The sequence below is a fragment of the Mirounga leonina genome, unplaced genomic scaffold, assembly GCF_011800145.1.
Source record: "Mirounga leonina isolate KUSES-001 unplaced genomic scaffold, KU_Mleo_1.0 Mir_91, whole genome shotgun sequence".
In the NCBI taxonomy this organism is placed as follows: domain Eukaryota; kingdom Metazoa; phylum Chordata; class Mammalia; order Carnivora; family Phocidae; genus Mirounga; species Mirounga leonina.
In genome coordinates, this window is record NW_023270839.1 from 47,713,745 (window position 1) to 47,740,678 (window position 26,934).

The window sequence follows — 26,934 nt, forward strand, 5'->3', positions numbered from 1 at the left end:
ACAGACCTCCTGGCCGGAACCCCAGCTGGGAGGGCCCCGTCCAGACAATGAGAGGCTAAAATTGGGCCGCGGAGGCAGCTGGAAATGACTGGGGATGGGAGAGAGGGTGAGCTTGGGGTGAGGCAGGCAGGGGTGACCCGCGGGAACTGGAGGCCCCCATCCAGCCCTGATCATCCTCACCATCATTAGAGTCATCATCACCCTCCCCCTGCTCAAAATCCTTCCATGGCTCCCTAGTACCTGCAGGGTGAAGATCTAGGGCCTTAGCTCCCAGGAGCTGACACTGACAGAGTCATTCGATGGCACTTCCAGATACTCTCTCCTCTTTTATCTATGAATTCAACAAGAATGTTTTGCAGGCACTGTTCTAGATGCTAAAGATGCAGCCATCACCCAAACTGACAAAAGTCTCTCTGCCTTCCTGGAGCTCACACTACTTAAGCCAAACCCAAGGACACTAGGCCCTTGTACATCCCCAGACCTTCGCAACGCTGTTCCCTCTTCCATTCTTCAGAGACTTCTCCACCCTAGGGACTCCTACTTGTCCCCTAAGGCCCACTCAACCCCCCCCACACGCACACACCATGGGTTGGGTACCACCTTCCTAGGATCATCACCATCCAACACCACCTCTGCCTCCCCTACCAGGCTTTGAGGGTCTCAGGGGCAGGGGCTGTGCCTTCCTTAGCCAGGACCCCAGGGCCTGACTCACCCTAAGGCTCCATCTGCCCCCTCCCCAGCCCGCAGCTCAGGACCAAGCAGGCTGGGGCATCAGTGGTGCTCGTGGAAGGGATGGTTCAGGACTCCTCTGAAGAATTCCAAGTCGTTCTGAAATCTCTGCCTGGGATCACCACCCCTGGCACTTCAGGGGAGAGAGCAAAGGTGGGTAGGGGACTGAAAGAGACGAGGATAGAGAAGGCAGGGGTGTGCAGGGCTATAAATGGTGAGTCAAGGACATCGGTAGCAGAGAGACTAGAACAGCAGGAGGTGGAGCCCCCAGGGTAAACCTCAGTGGCCCTTTCGAGTTATAAAGGAGTCTCCCATTCCCTCTAGCTTCCCCAGCAAAGCTGAGCTTTGGTCTTTAACAATCTGAACTCCCTATTTTGTCCACCCCCCTCCTCCCCTCGGGGTGGTGCACAAGAAAGAAGGCAGAAGGACAGGCCTGGCTCCTGCCCCCAGCCTGGCCCCCAAGAGGCTGATGTTGGTGTCCTGATATCATGGGGGATCTCCATGCCTGGCCAAAGGGTCCTAATGGTCCACTGCCATCCGAGGCCCGCTGTGCTTCTGCCCCCGGGGCGGGGGGGAACAGGTCAGGAGCCTTGTGGCCGGCCTGCCCTCTCCCCACCGGCTCATTTACATGGATTTACAGGGGCTCATTTCATGCCTCGATGCACATGTCTTCCTCCCGCCCAGCCTCTGCTGGCGCCTCTGTAGAGACAAAGGAGCGTGTTCTGTCCCTCGAGTCTTCTCCCAGAGGCCCATCCGGGTACCAAGAGCATCCCGGCGGGAAAGAGGGAGACTGCTGAAGTCCAGAGAGAGCAGGGACCTTGTTGGAGGTCACCCAGCAATCCGGTGGGGGGAGGGGGGCTTGAGCCCACACTTTCCCCACTAGCTGCTCCTAAACCCCACTCCTTCTTGCCTTCCCCACACCGTGGGGCAGGTGGGCTTCCTGAGGGGTGAGCTCTTCTGCTACTGCTGCTTGGCTGTGAGCTGGGAAAACAGACAAGGCCAAGACATAGACTCTGAGGTCCCCCAAGACAAAGGAAGCTGGACTTAAAGCCCAGAACTGTGTGCAAGCAGGAGCCCCCCCACCCTCCTCCCCTGACCAGGATGGCTTTGCAGGCAAGGAGCAGGCACAGGTAAATAAATAGTTTGTTTATTAGTAATATGTTACATTATTAAAGTGCATTGAGAAGAGATGCAGGGGCCAAAGCTGGAAGGCCGCCGGCCCCAGGCCCTGCCCTGGGCTGGCCAGACACAGCCAGAGAAGGGCCCAGCTCTCTGCTGAAATCCATGGACAGGGCTGGGGGCAGAGCCACGCACCTAGAGAGCTTGGCCCAGGCTGTCCCCACCGGAATTCACAGTTTAGCCTAAGTTATAACATGTCCTGAGCTGAAGGTGGGAGACTAGGAGCATGGAAGCACAGCCCCTGGGGAAGGGGGCTGAGGGGAGGGGAGGGGACCCCCGCCACCCCCCAACCCCCAATGCCAAGGGCAGAGTCCTGGAACCTCCCCCTGAGGACCCGGCTCCTCCTTCTATATAAATGTGGTAAACCTAGGGCTCAGTTTCTCCTTCATTCTCCCCTGTCTCCCTCACCCTACCCCCCTCCCATAACTGCCCCCCATACCAAGGGACTGGGACCATGTTCCCCTCAGACTGGGATCCCAGGGCAGAGCCAGCTCATGCCACTCTCCGTGAACCCATGCCTGTCCCCAGACTCTTATCCCATCCCCGGAGCCTGAGACTGGGACCCCCCACCCCAGCCCATGTCTTCCCCAGTTCCTCCCTGTCCCACCCCACCCCCAGCATGTAGTTTTGGTATTTTCATACAGATGCAGTCAGAATTAGCTATACATGAAATAAGCCTAACATAAAAATAGAGCTTTTTCCGTCCTTCCGTCCGGAAAGCAAACATCCTTCAATAAACATGCAAGGCCGCCGCCTGTTGGGTCCCAAGGCTGGTGAGGGAGTCACAGAAGGCAGCCCAGGGCCTAAAGGAACAGCGGCCACCTCCGGCCACGGCCACAGCCACCCCCTGCCACGGCCACGGCAGGAAGGAGGGGGAGGGGGCAGCTGGGGTATGGGGAGTCCAGAAGGACTCAGGCCTTGGCCCCAAGCTCCAAAGCCGGGGTCCCACCTTCCCTCCCCAAACCCCATTCTCTGGCCCATGGGCTCTTGGGCTGGGAACATCACTGCATTTAGTCAAGTTTGAGGAGGGGTGTTCGAAAAGTAGTCTCCAGAAGATCAAGTCTGAAGTCATCAATGCCCCAGCTTCACAGCAGCGCCTTCCTCCCGCGGCCCCCAGCCCCCGTGCCCCACATGGGCCCAGCAGCCGCCCGCGGCTGGCCGTCCCCAGTCCTGGTGTCCTTCATCGGGTTATGTAGGCCCCCTGGAAGGGGCAGCGGGCAAGGAGCTCGCCGGGCCCAGCCGGCTCTGGGTAGGAGACTGTCCCGGTGCCCCTGAGGCTGCAGGAACCCGCGCCATGCCCAGCTGCAGGAGGTCCTAGTGGACCAGCAGGCCGAGAGCGAGCGTGGGCAGGATGCCCAGCCAGAGGGAGGTGGCCAGGGCCCGGGCGCAGCCCAGCAAGTGCTCGGCGGTGGCGCCGTCCTCGGGCAGTAGCTCCCAGTGCTGAGCCTCGCGGAAGTAGGAGCCCTCCTGGGCCTCGCAGTGGTAGTGGCCATACTGACGGGCTGTGAGGTTCTCGATGAACAGGATACAGTTGGGGCTCTGGTGGCCCGGCTCGCAACTCTGCTCCACATTCTCCTCGTGGCGCCATGAGTAGGTGGCATGACGGGACTCCATGGGGCAGCTCAGGTAGTAACGAGAGTTCTGAGCAAGGGAAACCTTCTGCAGTGGGGCTTTGTCTGGAGAGGGGTGGGGGAGGCAGCCGTGAGGAGGGGGCCGAGGGCTCCCAAGGCAGGCTGTGTTCTGCCCTGCTGACCAGGTCGCCCGGACCAACTCTTATAAATGAACACAGTGCCCCACCTCTTCCCGACTCCCCTGCCTCCCTCACCATTCCCGTCTCCACAACCAGCCCATACTGAAGGGGGCCCCCTCTGCAGGACTGTCCTGCCCCATCTGCCTGGGGCCCCCAGGACCAGGCCATGTCTCCCTCAGACAAGGCTCTACCACCCTCAGCGGATGGGGGCCCCAGCAGGGCCAAATCAGGTACCTGGTTTGGGATTGGGGCACTCTGTGTGTGGCTCTTCTGGATTAATGGACTGCAGCACTGGTCTGGAGTTGGAAGGCAGAGAGAGGCTAAGCGGAGAGGAGGCCAGGGGTCTGGCCCCTTCCCTGTCCTCACCCCCACCCAGGATCAGCAGCAGTGCCCCCCCTCCCCAGGGAGGGGGTGCAGCCCAACACCACCCCCACTCTTGTGTTCACCTGCTCCCAGGGACAAGGGATCCGGGCCAACGTACCCTTGGGAGCTGTAGATGGAGACACAGCGGCCCTGGTCCCAGCCGCAGTAGGGGTCTCGGGCCATGAGGCAGCCGTGGCAGCCCCCGCCATAGACCTCACACAGGTCCAGGGGCACCTGGCTCACCTCCCACTGGGAGCTCACATACAGCTTCCGCTGGAAGGAGAGCAGGACTCAGGTCAGGCCAGGTCCCACAGCCCCAACACTGCGTTCTAAGTTACCAGGCCAGCCCTGCCTTGGCAGGCCCTGGGGCCCAAGGCTCTTAAAGGACATGCAAATCACAGGCAAAGGAGCTCTGTCCTCCAGCACTGGGTAGCCCCATGGGTTGCAGCGGGGTGAGGAGGCTCACCCGCTCCGTGTCCAGCGACATGGCCTGGATGGTGGCCGGGCGGTGAAAGGGCTGGATCTCCATGATGTTGAAGACAAGGCTGCGTTCCCCCTCCTCTGACTCCACCACCTTGTGGATGATGCCCCTGTCTGTGGGCGAGGGGCAGAGGGTCAGCAGGCCCATGGGCGGGAGCTCCACCACAGCGCGGCCGGGCTGACGTGGAGGAGGGCTGGGCAGTCAGGGCTCAGGCGAGGGTCACAGGACTGGGGTGAGGCGGGGTGAGGAGAGTACGGCTGGAGAGGGACGTGGGAGCCTGAGGGCAACCCAGGGAGCTTCGGAGGCTGGGCCACAGAGGCCATCCCAGGAGGCCCATGGCTCCCCAAGGCCGCAGGGGCAGCTGGAGCATGAAGAACAGAACCGGCTGTCCTCAGTACTTTGTGGAGCCTCTGTGCGTTAGCCTTGTGCACTGTTTAATCCTCCACACTTTTTTTTTTTTTTAGCTCACACAAAGGCAATTTGTTAACAGAAAACAGTAATTTGAGGAATCCTCCACACTCTTTAAGAGGTGGTTATCATCTTCCCAATTCTGGGACGAGGAAATGAGGCTCAGAAAGGCTGAGCAATTTAGCTCAAGGTCACACAGCCGGTGACTGGAACCCAGAGACGTCAGAACCCCACCCCTCAGCTCCTTCTATGATTTCCCTGCTTCCTGGACTCTTTGGGGATGTTTGCTTTAAATAAACTTTTCATTTTGGAATATTTTTAGCTTTACAGAAAAGTCGCAAAGATAGTACAGAGTTCCCTTCACCCAGTTTCCCCCAACGTTACTATCTTACGTAACTGTGGTACATGGTCACAATGAAGCAATTGACACTGGGACATTACTATTACCTCAACGACAGACTTTATTGGGATTTCTTGGGTTTTTCCACTAATGTCCTTTGTCTGTTCCAGGATCCAATCTAGGACTCCATATTGCATTTAATCTTTGGGGATTTTTTAATTTTTATAAAATATTTGATCTGAAAAGGACCTTAGATGCCACATAGAGATTCCCAAGGTCAGAAGCAGGCTGCCTGCCTCCAAGACCATGCTGTCTCCATTCATACGTGTGGGGGACTAATGGGCATTCTGACCCCTGGGCCCTCCCATTCCCACTTCACCCGCTGTCCCAGTTTCTAGAATAGCCTACCTCCCCCTCTCCCTCCTTCCCAATTTCCCAGGGCATCACTTGCCCCCAAAAAGCAGTCAGATGATCAGATGATCACCCACCTAGGACTTTCCTCTATGTGTCCATGATGCCCCTCTGCAGGCTCTGAGATGTGACCAGACGCTCCTTTGTCCTGACAAGCCCCCAGCCTCGCCGCTGCCTTCACACCCACACACACATGCTGTCCTCCGCCACCTCCACGGCAGCCCCGTGAGTGCCTCCCATAGCTTCTCCCAGGTGTGAGAGCCTCCCACTCTCTGCAGAGGGCTCAGAAAGTTCTATTTCTTATCTGGCCCCAATCCTTCCTGCTGCAGACTCCAAAATGGTACCTCTCCAATGGCCTCACGGATAAACCAGGACAACTGCCTCATCATTCAAGTGCGCTCGCCTCCCAGGTCTGTGTGAGGGAGCCCACGGCCCCTGTCTCCTGCTCTCAGTCCTGTACCGTGTGACCCTTCCTCTCCTGCACCCCGATGCCCTGCCGTCCCCCCGGCTGACCACAGCAGCTAGGCCGGCCACGGCTGAGCAGAGCAAGGACAGGGGCCCATGGGTACAGGCAGGATGAATGGAGGAGTAAAGAAGTGAGGTCTCAGGACCCAGAAGCAGACCCCTTGGGGAATTCCTCTCCCGAGGCTTCCAGGAATCAAACAACCATGAAGGTCACCATGGCCCTGAGAAAGCCACAAGGTGAAGCAGGAAGCCACATAGCAGGGGAGGTACTGAGGGTAGGTGCCTGAGGCCCCTGGGGAGATACTGCCCTTTCTCATGGCACCACCACTCGGTCTCAAGGAAGGCCTGTGGCCCCCACCAACACTGATCTCCATGCCTGCTCCCAGGAGCCCCTTGCCCACAGCCTGGGACCAAGAAGTTGCCAAAAACTCAGCTCGGGGCTGGCTTCTCCATGGCTGGTGGCTTCCCAGAATACAGGGGTATCTCCCAGGGCATTCCCCCCAGCTTCTGGAGTCAGCAAAGCCCTGACCCCCACGCAAGTCCCCTCTGTGGTCCTCTACAAGACTCTGCAAAGGGGGACGCCCGGGTTAAACGTCTGCCTTCAGCTCAGGTCATGATCTCAAGGCCCTGGGATGGAGTCCCGCATCCAGCTCCCTGCTCAGCGGGGAGCCTGCTTCTCCCTCTCCCTCTGCCGCTCCCCCTGCTTGTGCTCTCTTATGCTCTCTCTCTCTCTCTCAAATAAATAAATAAAATATTTTTTTTTAAAAAGACTCTGCAAAGGCTCTGCTGTCTGGAAGTCCTTCCTCACGTCTCACTAAATTCTTAGCATCCCCCCATCAAATGTTTCCCCTCACCTGCATACTCCCACAGACAGGGAGAGGGTCCGATTTCCTCATTCTGCCTGGCAGAGGCCCTCGGGATACCAGTGACCCGGTCCTTCCTCCTGACTGTCCACTTTTCTTCCTACCATCTTCCCTGGGTCAGACATCTGGACCAAAGCTACACCCAACTTTGCTCAGACTTGCTACATTTCTGCCTCTGAACCCTCACACTTGCTCTTCTCCCATCCTGGGATACCCTCTCCTCTTCCCTCTGCCCCCACCTCCTCCAAGAAGCCCTCCCAGCCTGACTCTTCCATAGCTACACATACTATCCCCTGACAGCTCTCGGTCAATCAATTCTTCCTTCCAGGTATAAAGATCCAACCAGATGTTAGTTATATTATTCTTTATGCCTTTCATATCCATTTTTACAAGGCAGGCCAGAAGATCCTGGGGTAGCCCCTCACCTGTCGTTAGGTAAAGCACATGGAAGGTCTCCCCACGGCTGGCCTGCATGCGGTGGACAACCACTTTCTGGTAGTGGTACTTCGAGTGGAACAGTGGCGTCTTCGAAGGCCCCATGGGCTCCACCCTCTGTGCCACCTCAGGGTGACTGTCAGCCACCTGGAAGGTCTCCGTGGGGATGGGCTGCCGGTCTGGGAGACACTGGGCAAGGAGGACAGGTCCAGGTTAGTGGCACGGCTGGGAGGTGGGGCTGGGGCCTGGGCCATGGTGGGGGGTCAGCTTACCTTGCCAGGCCGAGGGTTGGGAAGGCTCGTATGGTAGCCCTTGAGTGAGGAAGTACGGAAGACCTTGTCAATGTCCCCAAGTGAGTACACACAGACAGCCGAGTAGTTCCTGGGGGACACAGAGACCTCCTCAGTGGGGGGCCCGGGACCCCCACCCCCACTCACCCAGGCCAGCCCAGTACCAGACAGGGACATAACCAAGCCCCCTGGCCTATGAGCTCTGTGAGGGCAGGGACTATCCTGCGGGTCAAGCCCAGTGCCTAAGACAATCAAAACACCAAGGAAGGAAGAAGGGAGGGACAGCAGGGGGGAGGAAGGAGGGAAAGAGGGAGGGAGGGAAGGGGGAAGGGATAGAGGCAAGTTCAACCACACTTCTTTCTGCTGCATTCGAAAACCCCAACCTGTGTTCTGTCACAGAATCACTGAGTTCAGAGGCCAACGCTGGGGGAGAAATCCCAGTGTATGCCTTCTAGCTGGGCGGTCCTCCCACCTCTCTGGGCCCAGCTGCAGCCTGCTGAGGCCCGAGGAGGCCAGACTCCCGTCCGCTTCGCAGCCAGGCTGGGTCTACCCACACAGGAGCAACAGAGCAGGGGCTTGGCCTCCGCACCCTGCCACCCAGCTCTCCCCGCACACACCCAACCAACGCCTGCCTTGTTTTCAATCAACAAGAGCGATTAAGAGGCGTGAATGAGCTGAATGATCGGGAGCAGGCGGTGCTTGAACAGCTGTGGTAGCACCCAGCACCCCAGGAGGCCTCGGCCGCCTCTCCCCGGCGCCCCGGCACCCACTCCGAGCACACCGCCGAGGGACACACGGGCACAGCTGCAGCCTTCAGCACGCACATGGCACGTGCACGCACACCCGGTGCAGATGCACAAACATTCCAGCGCTCGCATCTCCCTGAGCACGGACTATCCCCCACCCCAGGCGCCGCAACAGCGCTGTCCACTTATGCCCCATGAGCCTCCTCCTCAACAGGGCCCCAGCCTTCTGAGCCCCGCTGGCCCCAGCCCCGGCCCCGGGCCCGGCGAAGGTCACTCACCAAGGGTTGGAGAACACGCCATAGACTCGAGTGTCCCTCCACTGGCCGTTGGGGTCGGGGAGCAGAAAGACGTCCTGCAGCCTGTTGAAGTTCTTGTTCGAGGCCACGTCGCTGCACACCAGCATGGCCTTCAGGAAGGTGTTCCACTTGGACACCGACAGGGAGCTCTCGCCACCCTGGTCCCCCTGAAAGGGTGAGGAGGAGGAAGAGGCCCCTCAGTCCCCGCCCGGCTGCCAGGAACGCTGGCACCCAGGCTTCAGAGCTGGCGCGGAAGCTCTGGAAGGGGCCATAACCTGCCAGATGCCAAGGCACAGGCGCGAGGAGCTGGGGCCGGGCTCCAGCCGCAGGCCTGGCTGATCCGGGACGCAGGGCCAGCAGTGGGGACCCACAGGCTCCGGGTGCCAGGTCCCCATAGAGCAGACCAGCTCAGACCACGCGTACACGCTCACACGTGTGCCACAGATGCGCATCCCAGCACCTTCAGTCAGGTGAAACGAACACACGTAAACGCACTTCCACGCTCACGAACACACTCGAACACATCCCACGTGAAATCACACCTGTGCACGCCGACACACGTGCACCCGAGCCCCACCACCTTCGCCCACTCGCAGATGCACAGGCCCTCCCGGGCACACACATTTGCTCCCACAATCCCACACCCAGACTCACACATCTCACATGCTCCTGCATGCAAACACGTATGACACCTGACCCAAGTGTGTTTTCACACATTTGCTCACTCCTGCGCAGGCACGGACACACACGCTTGCCCACTCAGCCACCCACTCACCCTGCACAGCTGGGCCACGCGGGACACGTTGAGAGGGGCCTCGGGGTTCTTGTCAGGATTGTCCTCCCGGAAGAAGTAGTAGATCTTGTCATCATAGGCCTGGTCTTGGTGCACAATGGTAGCCTTGATGAACTGGGGGTCTGCCAGAGACACAGGCAAATGGGTGTGAGGCTGGGAGTCTGCTCAGAGGACCCACCCTTTGTGCAACCACCCTGTATGCACCCACTCTGTGTGCATGTGAGCACACACCCTACCCCCCGAGTCTCTACAAACCCAGGGCAAATCGGACCTAGAAAAAAACTCAAGGACATCAGGTCCAATAGCCCAAGGGGCCTGAGTCTGCACCCCCACCCCACACCTGTTTTGCCCTCTCCTACAAAGATGTCATCGGCCCAAGAGCAATGACTTCATGCCTGGGGACTGGGGGGAGGTCCCTGGGGGTCCCTATGTCACCTCTGCCTAATTGGCAGAGCCCTAATGAGGAGGGAGGAGGCGTTGCCCCCACATGAGTTCAGCAGAGGGATACGCTCTGGCTCTTGGGGAGCCCCCGCTGGGTCTGCGGCTTCCTCCGTTTTGCTCCCCGAGTGTACAGGCCCCCCCCACCGGAACGCTGTTGTCTTTGTTGTTCCCCTGCTCCCTTACAGGTCAGCCTCCTCGTTTCTTGAGTGGGCTGTGGCCCCAGCGGCCCTCGGGGAGCCCTCCCAGGGAAGAGGAGGTCCCCACCCACCGCCCCTCCGGCCCAGCCGGAGCCTGATTTACTCTGCATGACGGTATCACTGGTGTACAGCTCGATCTCGCCCTGGATGCGGCGGAACCGGGGGATCTTCCCGTTGTATTCCTGCTTCCGGATTGTGGAGTACACCTCGTCCCCTGGGCATGGGGGGAGGACCATGGGTAAGGGCAGACAGCTCCTGGAAGTCCCTCCTCCACGCCTGGGCCACCGGACACGGAGCTGACCGCCCTCCCCCAGCCCAAGGCAGCAGCCCTACCGTCAAACAGAACCAGCGAGTTCTCATCCGGGCTGAAGGGGGCATAGCCTCTCCTCTCGCCAAGCGACTCCACGGTGCCATTCACCTGGGGGACACCAAGGAGGGTCAGACAGCCATGTGACGCCATAGCCACTGCCTCCCATGGGTGCCAGCTTCCCAGCCAGGGTCCCCCTCTTTCCAGGGATTCTATACAAGGTGAGGCCAGCCTCAGAGCCCCCCCAGCTCCTTCCCACCATGGAGAAGCCCACCCAGACAAGACTGTGCTGACCAGGTCCACGGGGAGGGGCCCTCTCACCAGGCTCCAGCAGCTGGGGCGCCGAGCATTGGTGCCGCAGATGAGCAGCCCCTCACCCTGCCTCTCCAACAGCGTGATGTAGTTCTCACAGTCCTGCCAGGGAGAAGGGGAGACAGGTTGGCTGGAGGCCCCGGCAGGCCTAGCACTAGGACCCTCAGTCTTGGGGAAGGAGGCATCAGAAGTCTGAGTATAGGAGGTACCCTCCAAAAGGAGAGCCCAGAAGGGGTGCCGCTCACTCCAACCCCCCCAGAACAGAGTAGGGCAGAGAGGCCTTGGAGAAGGACCATGTCTCCCCCTCAGAACTGGGAATCCTGAGGCAAGGTTACCTCTCTCCTCCCAGACTATGACTCCCAAGACAGGTCCATGCCTCCTTCCTCAGACTCTCAGGGACTCCCTTCCCTTTTCCAAGGGAGTCAGCCTCCCCTCTGTATTACCTGTGCCCCACTCACCCGCTTGTCCAGGCAGGACCCCTTCGTGGAGCCAATGTTCACCTGGGGGGGAGGGGAGAGCATTAGTCCACTCTGTCAAGGCGAGATGCCTGTAAGTACCTTCCATGCATCCTCAGGATGAGCTCATTTTATAGATGAGGGCTCTGAGAGGCTGAGTGATTCACCCGAGATCACAGGCTGTTTGGCCTGATACCCGGAGCCAAAGCCCAGAGCCAGCCCAGAAATCTCAGAGGACGGGGGCCATGGGGTCCTGGAGCCCAGCTTCCTGTCGGGGTGTCGTGCAGCAGCACTACCCACTTGGCCTGGGGGACTAGCTCTAGGCCTTTCTCCATGCCGCCCCAACACCCACGCCGATCTGGACTACCTTTAGGGAGCCTCTCCCAGGGACTATATGATGGGATATAATTATATTATGGGATATAATGGGGAGTAGACCAATTTAGGAAGAGCGCTAACTCCCATGGATTCCCTGAGACCCCAGAGAGGAGATAAGGAGAGAAATGGGGGGAGGAAGGAGAGAGGGAGGGGCTCATCTCTGTTCCTGGGGCCAGCAGAAAGATCCAGGCAGAGGGGTCCAGGCTCACCGTGCGCACAGAGGCATTCTTGCCCTCAGGGAAGTCGAAGAGATAGACCTTGCCACGTCCACCCACCCACACGGAGGAGCTGCCGGGCTCATGGAAAAGCACCGTGTGAGGCTCTGCCAGGCCGAAGTCAACCCAGTCCTGTCCTGCGCGGCCTGAGGAGGAGGCAATTGGCAGAAACGTTGAGGCTCAGCCCTGGGCAGGAAGAACCTACCCACCCCCCTAGGCATATCAGCACCTGCCTGACAACTAGTGTTTGGGGTCTGGACTAGGGCAGTACCAGGACTCAGAGCCATGAGTGGGAGAAGTGAAGGGTCCCCTGCTGGGGTCCAGCAACCAGCTGTCCTTGGCCCAGAGCCATGACCCCTATCTTACAATATGTGTAACCTCTGGAATGAGGGCAGGATTTAGGGGCCCCCCTGAGAAAACAGAACCATCCACCCCCACCCAACATACACATACACACAGACACACTGCACACAGTCTGCTACTCCTAAGAAGCTGGGCTCAGCCTTCGGGACTCGACCAGGGCTCCCTGGCTTCGGTCTGTGAGGCTCACCACTGCCAGGACAGAGCCAGCGGCCACTTCTGTCTCCCGTGGGTAGCAGGGCCTCGAAGCAGCCCACTTAGAGTCAAGGTTCCCAGGGATCGCTGTGGTCAGAACGCCCACCCCTCCTTTGGGAAGCCCTCTCCAACCCCTCCTGGTCCACCCAGGTCTTAGTGAGCAGGCCAGCTTAGATCAAAGCTAGAAAGGAATCTGAGTATCCACTCCTCCCCATTTTTACAGATGGGAAAATGGAAGTCCAGAAGGAGGCGGCAGCCCAAGGTCACAGGGTCAGTAGCAGGCACGGAATGACATCCCACGCCGCAGCCCCCCAGCTGCACCCGGTGGCCTGGCCTGCTCTGGGCTGGTTTCACAGGGTGCCGGCTGGCCCCGGCGGGGGACGATCAGCCCTCCCTCCGCAGCAGCTCTGGGACAGGGAGCCCTTCACAAGCACAGCCTGGACCTTTAAGCAGAAGGGCTGACCAGGGCAATTTTGCCCAAAAAAGAAACAGTCTGTAGCCACTACCTCAGGAGAAGATATCTCATCTCCGGTGACATTGCCGAGGTCAGCCCGGTTGCAGGATTAAATTACAGAGATGGGACGGCTTGTGGCTGGGCCCCCCCGCAAGCAGCCCCAGCTAGCGTCTTCCACCCCTGACCAGCTTGGGGCTCACCCCAGAATTCGGTCCGACCACTGTTTATTCAGCTGCAGTGAGTTTGGGGGCAGCCAGCTCCCCAGGGACACTGAAGTAGGACACAGCCCAGCCCACTCGGAAGAGGGCTGCCATTTCCTCGCGTCTGCCCCGGGCCCTCTCCGGCCATCTGAGCCATCCCTACTGGTTCTGCATTCAATGGGGGCGCACCTTGTGACCCGCAGCCGCCTTCCCTTCCCGTAGGCTACAGCTCCACACAGTCCTGGAAGTGGGATATTCTCAGTCTTCACTGCCACTGTGGCTTGGCTCACAGCACAGAGGCCAAAACTCAGGGCCCCCGGGGATACGCTAGCCCAAGGTCACGCTAGGAGGGAAGGCAGACTGGCTCACAGGATCGGTGCTCGGAGATGCCAGCCACAGAGAAGTGCTGAGCTCACTGCCCTCGGGTTCCCCTGGCTCTCCTGGAGCGTTCCACACACAGCCTGGGCAGCTCGGCGTGTCATGCCTCACTGTCCCGCAGGCTCACCCCCTCAGCCCCAGCTGCGCAGGCCAGTGCTGAGAGCCCCGCTCTGCCCTGGGCTGGGGGGGGTGCTGCTGGCCAAGGCCCGGGCACTGCATGGCTGGCAGGTCTCGGCGTCCGGGCTCCCCCGCCTTTCCAGGTGGGGTGCCCGGCTGCCCTTTCACTGGCAGCCAGCCAGGGATCCAGACAGTCTGCAGCCGCTCCCCCTTCCACTCCCCTAGCCAGCCGTGGCCAGGAAAGCCTGCATGTCTGCATCTGGAGATGGGCTGGGGCCTGAGAGTTGAAGCCCCCAGAAGCCTACCCCTCAAGGCCAACCACAGCTCTGGTAGCAGGGAAAAAGGCACCAGAGCGGGCCCCGGGGGCAGCTCCTGTCCGGGGGTGGCAGTCCTGCCCTGGGGAGTCAAGCCTGATGGGAGACGTACGGCCTGGCCCTGGAGAGCCAGGTGTGTGGAGGAGATCCGGCCCTACGCTGAAATCCAGACAGTGAGACAGCCACCCGGAAGCAAGCCTCGCCGAATCGCATGCAGGACTGTCCCGGGGCAGAACTCAGGGCTGCTCACGAAGGATCTTTGAGGACACAAAGGGAGGGCGGGTGAGGGCTGCCCGCAGCTGGGGTGCAGTGTGGCAGGCTACCATACCGGGCCCAGGACGGTCCCGCACAGATCTGCAGGCATGAGTCCCATGCCCTTCAAATCCTGGCTACAGCAGCCAGGGGTGGGTTAAGCAGGAACCGTTCGCCCCATTTTGCAGAAGAACAAACGGGGGCCAGGAAGCATCGCCTCCCTTGACCCCCAGCTTCCCGCCCCTCCCCACTCTGCGCCTGATGATGTGTATGGGAAGGACGGCACCAGCTCAGCCCCAGGACCAGGCCTTGGCCCCTTCTCCACCCCAACCCCAGCCTGGCTCCCGAACTGCCCAAGGCCCTCAAAGAGCCTGATTGTGCCGGGGAAGTGTCTGAGCGGCAGCAGCTCGATGAATACGTGAAAGGAAGCTTTGTTCAGGTTGCAGGAGCGGGGGCTGGGGGGCTCAAGGGCAGGAGGGCTGCCTGGAAGTGAAGGCAGCACCAAGCCTTCACAGCCAGGCCCCGTGTCCCCGTGGCACCATCACAAAGAGCTGGGTCAGGGAGGGGGCGGCCTTCAAGGCTCTGCCCATGCCGGGGCTGAGCAAGGCCAGAGCTTGCCCCTAAAAAAGCCCAGGCGGGTGAGCAAGTGTCACCTCCTTAAATGCGTCTTTTTGCTTCCCAATGAATCCAAAGGGCTGGGGGAGGCGGATCAAAGCCAGATGGGTCAGGAACAGGCAGGAAAAGAATACCAGACAAGGGCAAGAGCTGAGCCAAGGTGGGGAGGCTGACTGAATGGGGAGTACCTAGACCTAACGGCCCTCAGCGGGATGGGGCGGGGAGCCCAAGGATACTGCCCATCAGTCTGCAGTGCTGCCCCCCCCCTCCCTCCAGGCAGGGCTAGGATGGAGAGAGCCTCCCCTCCTCCAGCATGCCCCCTGCTCTCCCTGCCTGACCAGCCCCCTCTGCTTCCCATCCTGGATGTCTAAAAGGAGCACCGTCTGGCACTGGGTCTCCCCCCTCACTCCCCAGCCTGACGCATTAGCGGCTGACTAAGTGGTAGCTAAAAGCTCCCAGAATAACCAGGGGTTCGGGCAGGGGAGGGGGCTAGGGGCCCACGAGGAGGGCATGGCCCCAAAGGTGGGCCAAGCCACAAGACCCCCACTCCCACCCCCATGTGATTCTGAGCCAACCCTTGCTCCTTCTGGACCGGGAAAGAGCACATTCAGGCTGCCCTGTGCCCAGCCAGACTCCATGGTCTCAGCCTCCTCGCGGGGGCAGGAGCCGCAGGGCCCGGCCCCAGCCAGAGAGGAGGGTCAAGAAGACGGCTGGGTGTGGGAGGCAAGATGCCACTGGAAAGAATCAGACCTGATTGCTCTCATGGCCACCACCCTCCCACCACCGTCCCAGTGGCCTAACGGCTAGAGCGAGTCTGGACCTCCATAGGGTGGGTTTTCCTAAAGCAGGCTGGCCTGGAGGGGCATCGTTCCTCCTCTCCTTCACTCTGGGTGCTGTCACCGTCGGGGCCCCACTGTCCCCACATCCTTGTGGCTAATGAAAGAGGGGGGCAGCCCAAGAGGAGGGTGAGAGCAGAGGATGGAACATAGGGGATGATGTTGTCCTTGAAGGCAGCAACAGGGACAGGGACTGCAGTCTGGCCCGGGCAGGCACAGCCTTCCAACCGGACCCACTGACCCGACAGGCCTTGAATGCTAACCTCAAGGAGCCCTTTGAAAGCGGGCATTGAGGGAGGCTCTAAGAATGGTAGGAATGTGGGCACCCAGCAGGGAATGCCTGAGTCAGGCAGCCAGGGAGGCCAAGGCACCGGGCAGGAGCCAGGCCAACCTCAGATTGGGGACTCAGCCACATTCTCCCACCCTGCACCCCACCCTGCATTGCCAGGCCCACCTCACACCCTCTCCTACCCCACACACCTGGCTGAGAAAGAGGAGGGAAGGCCCATGTGTGACCCAGGAATGAGGGTGCAGCCTCTCCGCCCTTTGCAACCCATACCCCAGAGGTCAAGTTGGAAAGGAGAGGATCTGAACACTCACGGAGCCCAGACGGGCTGCGCCACTGGCCCAAAGAAGCAGAAGCAGGGCCGGGCCACAGCGCAGGGCTTCTGGGCCCCATCACCAGCTCCAGCCCTCCAGGACCACATCCCTGAGCTCCTTGAGAGCCTCTTGCTTTACAAAACACTGTATACTGCTTCTCTCTACTTCCCTGGGTCATCTCCTACTCCCCATCCTTCCCTCCCTTGTCTACTAGGTGAAAACTTGCTGGGCTGAAGGGACACATCCTCCTACCCACCAAGGTCAGCTATGGGTGGGAGGGCAGCATGCCTCACATGTGGGCTCAGCCCTGACTCCAAGAAAGCCTGTGCCCCCTTTGGCAGCCAGGTGGCTGGTTGGTTGTGACCAGGGCCTTCCCCAGGTTTAGTTTCCTTCTCTGAATTGAAGGGCCTGGTATCTGCTAAGGTCTAAGTTTTACGACCCAACCGTGGTTCTTAGGACAAATCACAGTGTTGAGTTCATGGGTCGTTTGGGGGAAGTGTGGGATTATGAGTCCTGGAAAAGTCACAGACAGCTTTTTGAATGGAGAAGAAGCCAACAGAAGAAGAAGCCAACATCCCCCTCTGCCTCCATCAACTAGCCAGCAAATTCCCCAACCACCCTGCAAAGAAGGCAGGACAGGTGTCTGCAGATCAGGCCTTCCTGTGCCTGATAGACATTTGATAGACAGGAAGACTCAGGCCTCTCCAAGTCAGCAAGGGTTGTATGCTCTCTGCACTGGGCCACTGTGCTCAAATGACTAGAAGCCTGGCTCGGGGGAGGGGGGGGGAGGACCAGAGGGGACAAAGGTTGCGGGGGAAGGGGCAGTGTGGACGGCAAGCTGTGGGGGCACTGGGCTGAGCCAGACTCAGGGGACTCAAGGCGGGAAGGCTCTCCTCCCGAGGCCCACATGGAGCAGGGAGGAGGTTCCAAGGCCAAGGGAAGGCAGGAAACCCAGGATGGACAGCATGTCCTGCCCACCTTCCGCCTGTTCTTCAGCCTGGCCCCAGAGTGAGGTCAAGGTCAACGGGTAGCTCCTTCAAAGGAGTGGATGGGCACAGGGGCAGGGCCTGCCCTTGGGCACAGAGCCAGGGCAGAGGTGGGGGAGAGGGCAGAGGATGGCTACACCAACCCAGTGGAGGAACAGAAGGCTCCCCCGCGGGGAGGGTGGGGGTAGGCAAGGGCAGCCCGCCAGCACAGCCGGTGAGGGAGAGCGGGAGGGGCCGGGCTGCCTGGGCTGCGTCTCCCCAGAAATCAGAGATGCCGAAGGGGGAGATCAACAGCAATGGCGACAGTGACATCCCTCCCGCCTCACCCTTCCCCTGCACTTACTATGTGCCAGGCTCTGGTCTAAGTGATTTTTAGATACATTAACTCACTTAATGATCGCCAAACTCTTCTAAGGTGGGTTCTCTTATTACCCGCATTCTACAGTGAGGGTAGCAAGACACAGAGGACTCGAGGAACTTGCCCAGGATCACACAGCGATTAAGTGGTGGGGTGGAGGTTGAGACTCAGGCAGATTGATTCTGGAATCTGTGTTTATAGCGCTGCGCTCTGCAGAAGGGCCCCTGGAAGCTTCCAAGCCAGTGCCTCCCACACAAAAGAGAAGACTGGGGACCAGAGAGAGTGGAGCCTGGTCAGAGGCCTCTTGGCACAGGAAGGCCTGATCTCTATCCACGATACCCTAAAGAGAGTGTGTGTAAGTGAGCGTGGGTTGCAGGCCTGAGGCATGAGGAGTTGGGGGGAGGGTGGTAGGGACCTGGGGGTGCAGCACAGCACTGAGTGCTGACCGGCATGACTAATTAGGAAGACAAATCTCTTGAGATCTCTGTCCAAAATAGAAGACACTGTGCGGCCTGGGGTAGACCACAATGAAGGGCAGAATACATTCATGAACCTTCTTTACTATCTGCCCAGCCAGGTTCCTACCCAACCAGCAACTGCCAAGAACACTCGCCTCCACCCTTGACTCAAGAACCCACCGTGGCTCCCAAATGCCTATCCCAGCAGGGCCCTCCCCCTCTACCTGGCAGACCTGGCAGTCAAGGCCCATCTCTGCTCCTCTCTGCCACGGCTCTTTCCCTCCTCCGCACCTTCGCTTGTGCTCTCCTTTCCCTCGATTGCCCTTTCCCCTTCTGTCTGTGCACATGCTCTTATCTGTCCTTGAACACCTGGCCTCCACCCTCCTGGCTTTAGGAAGTGTTCCCGACTGCTCCAGCCCTCACTGTTCCATCCTCCCTCTGACCTTGTGTTACACACCATCTGGCACACACCATCTTCTCTCAGATCACACTGTCTGATGCGATTTTGCCCGGACTGTGGGGTCCTCAACGTGAAGGCCAGGCCTCCTCTCATCCCATGGGCCCTGCCAAGCCAAGGCTAATGTTGGGCAAGTAAGGACAGCTCAGATAGTAGGGAGGGGCGGGCGGGGCAGTAGGGTAAACTGCCACGCCAGAGGCTCGACATCTTGGAACAGGTTCCTGGGCTACTGACAGGGTACCGAGTTTATCACGGTCACCTTCCTTCCTCACTAGGCTGGGCTAGAGCCCTGGGACCAGAAGATAAACAGCATGAGTGGTTCTCCATTCCCCACTCTGCCCCCACCCCTTGCACCTGCCCTTCGCTCTTGCCTGGCTCTTCCCCTCCCCAGGATGGTTGTGCCACCCCACAACGACCTGTCACAGTCCTTGGCTATACCTACAGGTTCCGGATCTCCTGGGTGCCCTCCCTAACCAGGCAGCAGGCCCACCTCGCCAGGCACCTGTGTGCTCTCCAAGGGCAAACCTAGGCCTTCTCCTGCTCTCTCCCCTAGAGTTGTCGAACATGGACGGACCCAGGCATGGGGGCAGGTGCTGGCTGCCCTCCACAATGAGAGCTGCCCCTAATGGTGTTAGCTCAGAGCCCGAGCCCCTGACTGGAAGCAAGGGGTGCAGGAGACAGGATAGGATCAGCCTAATCCCAGGCTGCTGTGACGCTTAAACCCAGATTAGCCCAAGCCGTGACACAGATCAACCTGCCCTCAAGACCTGAGGCCCAGCTGCCCTGAGGAAAAGACCAGAAGAGGCACATCGAGCTGGCCCAATCTAAGGTCCCGAAGGGAGGATGGTCATTGCCGGGGGGGCTCCTGGGAGCAGACAGCACTGGGGCAGGAAGAATCTGGGTTCAGCTGAGCTGACCAAGAAGGAAGGGGCTCAGTGAGCCCCAAGCCTGGGGAAGGAGCATGTAGGCAGACAGACAGGTGGAGGGAGGCCAATAGTTGAGGCCAAGAGCAGGCTTGGACAGAAGATACAGCCCTGGTCCCAGCTCTGCCTGTGTCATTGGGTGACCTTGGGCCAGTCCCTGTCATCTCTGGCCTCAGTTTCCCCATCCGTGGAATATGTGGTTGGCCCGGCTGATCTCTGACATTTGTCTTCTGACGCCTCAAGCTCTGCCCCCATTAGGCTGTGGGCTGGAGTCATCCAAGGTTTCCTGGAGGAAGTGAGACAGAAATGGCAGAAAGGAGAAGGGTGATGGGGGTGACAACCAGCAGGGCAGCAGCCCCGAGGCAGGAAAACACAGGAGAAGACAGATGTATGGGAAATAAGGTGGGTGCAGGGCCTGGCCACCATGCAGCATTGGGGAGGGCGGTAACTCTGTCACTGCGTGTTCTAGGTGAACCGTGCTACACAGGGACGTGGAGGGATAGATGGGTGGCAAGGGGACAGATCTCCCGGTCCCTTGTGGCCTGGGCTAGCTAGGGGAGGGGAAGCGCATATTCTCTGACAGGGGGCCCAATAAGGGACCACCATCCTCCAGGCTCTAGGAGGACCCCTTCCTCCCCTCCCCGCCTCCCCGGGAGGGAGGAGGCTTCCGGGGGCAGACAGGCCTGGCCAAAAAAGGAAACTAAGAGAAACGGAAGCTTTCTGGCCCCAAAGTTACTAACCGGAGTAGAGGAAGTATGGTCAGTCTCTTGTGACATAGCCAGATGCCATGTGGTAGCTGTAATGAGGGACACGGGGCTGGGGGTGGAGGACAGGACGTCAACTGGGACCTCAGCTGTCAACTTCAGGATGACCCACTCCCACCACTGCCCCCCTGAGGGCTACTGACCTCTTCCCCAGCTCCGAGCCTCGGCTTACCACCTACACGTTAGGGGCCCTGGCCTGGCCCTTCACAAAGAAGGGTGCCCAGTTCTCCCTGTTTCTGCTGAGGGATGGAATGAGAGAGGGGTGCACAGCTTACACAAGCAGGCCAACCTCCTGCCCTCACCTGCAGCCCACTCCCCCCATGCTCCCTAGCCCAAGGAGTGATCTACACCACCCCCCAACCCCACCCCCCTTCCCCCCCAACTCCCCCCCCAAGGAGGTGAAGGTTCCTGGAAGGGGAAGCTGGTCACAGGAAGGGCATTTGCCCCTCCCCCATCAGCAGTGCCTAGATGGTGCTGGTGGAAACTCTTCCCCACCACGGAGAGCCTCTGCTGAGATATAGGCTGCCTCATCTGGAGAAGCCCGCAGTCAGGAGTTAGGTAGAAAGCTCTGGTCTCCCCAAACCCAGCCCTGGCTTCCCGTCAAGGAGCTATGACACTCCAGAGGCCTCCCCTGCCAGCCATGGTCCTTCCTCCCACTGCTGTATAAGGTCAAGTGGCCCAACTCAGATGTCCCCTCTTGCAAGAAACCTTTCTGGAGCCCCCAAGCCCTGGCTAACTCAATGTCTCCTTCCTGGGGGCACCCACTCAGCTCCTCTCCTCTCCCTGGTCCTAGTTGCAAGTTTTGGGGTCTGAAATCCTGTCACACCAGGTACCTCCTCCTATCCCTCCCCTCCCCAGCCGGCTTCTCCTCCTGCCATCCCAACTTACCACCTCTTCCAGGAAGCCCTCCCTGATTGGGCAGACTGGGTTAGGTACCTCTTCAACCCCATAGCTGCCCTCTGTTACAGGTCCTGCCTCGTTTTATTGTAACGGAAGGTTGACCTGCCTGTCTGTCTCCCCATCTACACTGAGAAGTCTCATCCCTGGGTCCCCAAGCCCTGCCCTGGGACCAATACAATGTTGGCCCCAGCAAATGTCAAATGTCAAACATGCTAAATTACTATGTCACCTTTGAGACTACAAACTAATGAACCACTTCCTCCAGCTGATCTCAGCCTTCAGCTCATGAGACAAAAAGATAGGAAAGAACACAAAACTCGAGGATTTCCCCTGACATCCCAGGTTTCAATTTCTCCTCGGTGCTAAGGTTTGAACTGGCCACCACAGCCTCTGCCCATCCCAGAGAGGCAGGAATCCCAGGGAATCCATGCTCTGATAAGTATAAACTCCCCGCTCCACCCACTTTGGGCATCTGAGGAAACTAAGCCTCAGAAAAAGGCAAGTACCCGTCCAGAGTCAACAGAAAATCAGGTCAAAGCCAGGACTAGAGCCAGGCTCCTGACCTCTGCTCTCTTTTCCCCACACTGTGGATGTCTTAGGCCTATGCCCACATCCACCGCACCCCAGCCTGCTCTCAGAATCTTCACTATCCAGGACGGAGGGGCCACACACCTTGGCCAGACACTCCCGGTGACGTCACCGAGTATCTCTCAGCTCAGGAAACCCCCTCCCTCCTCCTGGGAATTGCCCCCCTTCCCTGGTTCTGCAGGGGGAGTTCACCTTGAAGGTGATGAGCACATCTAAGTCCCCAAGGGGGCAAGGATTTCCACTGGAAATGCTGATGATGGGGAGCCCCAGCTGTGACCTCATCCCCTGGGGGAGATGACAACAAGCCCCTGCCCTGGGGAGTCACCCCATAATGGCTCCCCCAGCAGCCACCAATTGGACAAGAGAGAGCTCAGAACCAGCTGGGCAGGTAGAGACTGGAGTCTGGGCTGTTTCTCACTGTGGACATGCTGGTTCACTTCTGATCTTGGATGGAGGTCAGGACCTTCCTGGGCTTCTCCATCTCCTCCAAGCAGGGATGGAATGAGAGAGGGGTGCACAGCTTACACAGCATGCCAACCTCCTGCCCTCACCTGCAGCCCACTCCCCTCCAGTCCCTGCTGGCAGGGAGGTCAGGCCCACACTCTGCATCTGTGATTGGTCCATGTGTCACTGACGCCCTCAGAGGACAATCTCCAGAGCCCTTCCTGATCTGGCGAGCTCGGAGGGTCAGAGACAGGTGCAGAGTTCAAGGGCACCCAGCAGGTCAGTGTTGACACATCCGTCTCTCTCCGGCCAGGCCTTCATCGGGCTGGAGAGGCATCAGGCTGGGAATCTCCCAGAACTCTGGTTGAATTTTTCCCTGAAGCTCAGGAGTCTAAGCAACACCAAATAAACAACAGAGAAGAACCCTCCATACCTATTCCAGTCCCCACACCTGTCCTGGCTGAAAACTAAAACCCCAGTCTATGCCTCATAGAAAAGTAGCTTCAGAAACACCATTATCTTTGGTCTAGTCATTGGTGGAGGCCCACCCTCCCAGCACCCACCCCCTGGAAGACAGGGACCTAGGTCTACAGCAAGGCTGGAGGGGCCTCTTCTCAGCCTACTCCCCGATTTGGCCCGCCCAAGCCCATTCCTGTCCGACGGCCATGTGTCACCTCACAGGAAACAGGAGGCACCTGTCAGCCAGGCATACCATCACCAGCTGGTGGTCCTGGGGGAGAGGCTGATGGCAGGGTCTGTCTGGCCAGTGGGGCGCCTGGCACTGGCAAAGATGAGCCAAGACTGCCTCTGGACAAGATAGGTGAGGGGGTGGCAGATCCCAGTAGGGATCAATAGTGCATTACCCGCAGAGGGCATGGCCAGTGCAGCCCAGTGCGGTACAGTCGCGAACTGCGTGCAGTGGAAAGAAGAGCTGGAGCTGGGTTGGGAGCTTTGAAAGTGGGTAAGAGGACTGAAAGCATCTTTAAATAGCCCCAGGGTGGGGACTAAGTGCCCTGGATGTGGAGGTTCACATTAAGTGCTAAGAACTGGCTGTGCATTAAGTATGGGGGGGGGAAGGGGTCTTAGGACGACTTGGGGGTAGGGGCAAGCAGAGCCGTATGCAAGGGGTTTGGTGCAGGGGGAGATTCCAGAACACTCAGATAAGGTCATGAGTCCTCTTCAGAGTGCCCAAATGCTGTGCTATCCAGGACAGCCAAGGGGACTGAGGCAAAGCAAAGATACTGGGAATGCAGAGAAAGCCTGGGCTGGAGCTGGTATGAGTGAGGACTGTGCAGGTGTCCAGCACGAACAGACGACCAGAGGTCCAGCTTCCTACTCTACTCCCACCAGGAATACCTCTGGCTGGGTAGCAGAGCTCGCCCCCAAAGTCCCTCCTTTATGGCCAAAAAACTGCCTAAATCCTTCTCCCCTCCCTAACTCAGAACTAGCTCTGGTCCTGTGCCAGATCAGAGCCCCCAGTCTGCACTGCGAGCGCACATGCTGCAGAGTGACCTTGGGCAAGTCACATTCATTCCCTCTGCTGCAGCTGCAGATCGGGCCACTCGTTTTGTGTGGGAATTTTTTTTTTTTTTTTTTTTTTTTTTTTTTGATCTCTGCTAAGAATACCTGCCCCAGATAATGCTCAGGCTCTGGCAATTCCTGCAAACCACCGCAGGCATCAAAGGCTCCCAGCAGGGCCAGATCAGACCAGTCCCCCAACCCCCACCGCGAGTCCACCACCACCACAGGGGGGCCGCAGTGCCGCCAAATTTGGGGGACAGAGCCCTGTCGGTCTAGGGGCGGGGAAGCATGTGTGTGCAATGCAGGGGAGGGGAGCTCAGCCCCTTGCGGCAGAAAGCCTCAAATCCCACCTAGCCCGCTTTCTGACCCATTGTACAGGGGTCTAAAGTGAGGCGCCCTTGGGGGAGACTCTGGTCCCCCAGGTTCACATATCCATCGCGGCCTAAAAGCTGCACTCCCACCCCAGATCCGCCGCCTGGGGGTCCCAACGACCATGCCCCACCCAACGGGCATGCCCCCCACGCTGGCGCCGATTCCTGGTGACAACTGCCACGTGCGGACAAGGGGGGAGCGGCCGGTCCCGGCATTGCAGAGGCAGCGCCCGGGTGCCCCAAGCCTCCGCACCGCACTGTGGCCCGGCTCGCCACAGGGTGCCCACCCCTTTACCTGGCCCGCGCTCCGGGCCGGGGCGGGGGCGGGGGCAGGCAGCGGGGTCTTTGTTCCCGCAGCCGGAGCGCAGCGGCGGCGGCAAGGGGTGCGCGCCCCCCTTTGCCGGCCCAGCCTGCGCCTCGCGCGACAGCGGAGCCCGCCGCTCAAGAAGAGGAGACCTGGGTGGGGGGTCCCGGCCGAAGAAAGGGTCCTGTACCGAGGTCCTGGCGCTGAAGGGCCGAGAACGCCCCTCGGCCGAGAGAGGGGCCCTCTCCCTCCCCTGCGCCCCGGCGCTGCGGTTCCCGGCTGGGGGCGGACTTGGAGCGACTTAGCCGGGGCTCCGGCCCCCGCCGCTCGCTCACCGCGGCGTTACAGCCCGCTCCGGCGTGCCAGCGCGCACACTCACACGCTCCCCCAGACCCACACGCTCCCCGCGGGGACAGCCCGGGACCCGCAGAGGCGCGCATGCACTCCCTCCGGGGCCCGCACACTCCGCACCAGCGCGGCGCGGCGTCCGATCCCGCGCCGCACCGGCCGCGCGGCGCCGCCTACCTTTCCAGACGGCGGAGATGCGGGGTCCGTTCTTGGGGTGGCCTTGGGTGGCGGCGGCCGTCCACAGCAGCAGCAGCAGCCGCAGCGGGAGCCGGGACCGAGCCAGCGGACCGGGGACGCGGGCGTGCTGGGCGCCAAGGGAGGCGCATCCGGGCGGAGGCGGTGTCATCCCGCAGCCCGGGAGCGACAGCGGCGAGCAGCCTAGACTGAGCCAGCGCCCCACCAAAAGCAGAGCTAAGGCGAGGAGGCGGAGTCAAATGCCTGACCCCACCCTCCCCCTCCCGCCCCCCCCCTCGCAGCCTTTCTCGCCTCCCTGCTGCCCAAGGGGGGCGCAGTGCCCAGCGCCGGGGAACCTTCGCCACCCACCCCCTCCTCGGCAACTCCAAGGGGAGAACCCAGGCCGCCAGGGACTAGACAGACTTACGGTCTTCTGTTATCGGTGGCAGGCCCTGTCCCCTCTCTGAGCCTCAGGTCCACTCCCCTCCACCCTATGAAAAGGTTGGCCTAGAAGCTGGGGAGGACCTCTCCCAGGGCACAGACCAGGTAACCTCAGTAATGGCCAGCTAAGTGGCTTGGACCCTGAAAGCTGTAGTTCTCAGAGGACAGGCTGGCTTGAGTGGACACAGTTTCCTCTGAGCCTATAGGGAGGAGCAAGATGCTTTCCCCTAAGGGCAAGAGGACAGAGGGTAGATGATCTGTGGGGAGCACTCAGCACCCCATTACTGCTCTGCTGTGAGAACACGGAATTTTCATCTTGGCCTGACTCCCTCCCCTCTCCCTTCTCCTCCCTTCCCCAACCAGCAGCCTTCTGGGCTGCCTCCCCCCAGCCAGCTGGTGTATGCTCAGAAAATCCAAACTCATTTCCATGTGAGTGGAAGGGGATATAATTAAGAAGGCCCCTTTCCCCAGTAGAAAGAGAAGGGAGCATCCTGCATTCCCAAGACTCACTGTCCTGGATGCAGGGTCAGACCGGCTTGAGGGAGTCTCTGCCCACAAGGTGTACAGGGCTCAGCCATGCAGGCAACCCAATGACCCAGTGGTGATGCCGGGCAGGATCCAGACCCAGGCCCTCTGCAGATCTGTGAACAGTCCAGGCAGCTCTGCCATTAGCTCATCCTCTCAGAGCCACATGCCTGCCCTTTGTAAAGAGGTCTCCTCTCCCTCGGGTCAGAGAGGGCCCAGACTCTCCACTTCTGCTTGTGCCTGAGGGAACCACGGATGGGAATTCCACTTCTCCAGTGCTTACTGGATACCTATCTCCAGGTGGGCTGCACTGAGAGGAGACAGGGTGAGGAGGAGGGAGCAGAGGGGCACATGGGCCTCTAGGACCCACACACCTAGCTGGACTTGATTCACTCGAGGCAGATCCCAGCAAAGACAGGGTGCAGGCTGCCCCAGGCCACCCCGGCCCCAGCCCCAGCTTCAGCCTTTTGCCCTGCTCCATGGCCAGGGAAGTTTTATTACCAGGAAATTTTGCTTTACCATTCCATATTTTGTTTCTAGCTATCCCCTTCCTTCTTCCCTATGAGCCCCCAGATACCCCAACAGGCCAAAAGGTGAAATCAAGATGCCTCCAGAGACAGTGCAGGGCTAGGTTCCTGGCCTCCAGGGTGGGGCCAACAGCTTGCTGATGCCCAGAGGTACAGTGCCCCAAAGAGGGGGAGGCTGGGGGCAGTTCAAAGAGCCCCTCCCCAGGCGTGCACCTGAGCCTATGGCCCTGAGGCCAGCAACATATTCTGGCCCTGGCTAAGTCTCCAAGACACACACTCTCTCCAGCCCAGGGCCTCATGTCCTGAGCTGTATGGCCTCCAATGTCTGTCCTCTCTGCAAAGATAAGGAAAATTAAGAAATCACCTGCTCCTGCCTTTAAGAATGGAGAATTCCGAATTAATGATAACACTGCCCATGTGCCAGGCAACCCACTTCCACCTACGTTACCCCCAGCAGTTCTACATTGTCTCCCTCACTGAGGGAGAGGGTAGAAGCCCATATGACAGGACACTGAGGCACAGGGACGGGGAGCAGGGACTGCAATGGCTGGCACCAAGGTCACTCTGTGCTGTGCATGCTCCTCTCCGCAGCCTCGCTCTAGCTCCGCCCACCCTCACAGTTTTCTAAGGTACGACGTGCTATATTATTCGGCTCCCTTTGCAAACAAGA

General features: G+C 59.6%; 1 protein-coding gene across 1 annotated transcript; it reads right to left on the bottom strand.

Moving 5' to 3' along the window:
• Positions 1–600: 600 nt before the first annotated feature.
• Positions 601–24,963, bottom strand: SEMA7A (semaphorin 7A (John Milton Hagen blood group)). Its single transcript, XM_034993803.1, has 14 exons — positions 24,775–24,963; positions 11,849–12,000; positions 11,265–11,306; positions 10,816–10,908; positions 10,521–10,605; positions 10,291–10,401; positions 9,532–9,671; positions 8,739–8,923; positions 7,697–7,805; positions 7,415–7,613; positions 4,488–4,615; positions 4,140–4,294; positions 3,893–3,954; positions 601–3,584 (listed from the first exon to the last, which is right to left on the bottom strand). The coding sequence occupies exons 1-14, from the start codon at positions 24,941–24,943 to the stop codon at positions 3,223–3,225; spliced, it is 1,992 nt and encodes a 663-aa protein (XP_034849694.1). The 5' UTR covers positions 24,944–24,963; the 3' UTR covers positions 601–3,222.
• Positions 24,964–26,934: the final 1,971 nt, after the last annotated feature.

Coding starts and splice junctions, on each gene's coding strand:
- SEMA7A (XM_034993803.1), bottom strand. CDS start 24,943: ATGACACCGCCTCCGCCCGGATGCGCCTCCCTTGGCGCCCAGCACGCC. Junction 10,909..11,264: donor GGTCCTGCCTGGACAAGCGG/GTGAGTGGGGCA, acceptor TCTCCCTGGCAG/GACTGTGAGAACTACATCAC. Junction 3,955..4,139: donor TCCATCTACAGCTCCCAAGG/GTACGTTGGCCC, acceptor TTCCAACTCCAG/ACCAGTGCTGCAGTCCATTA.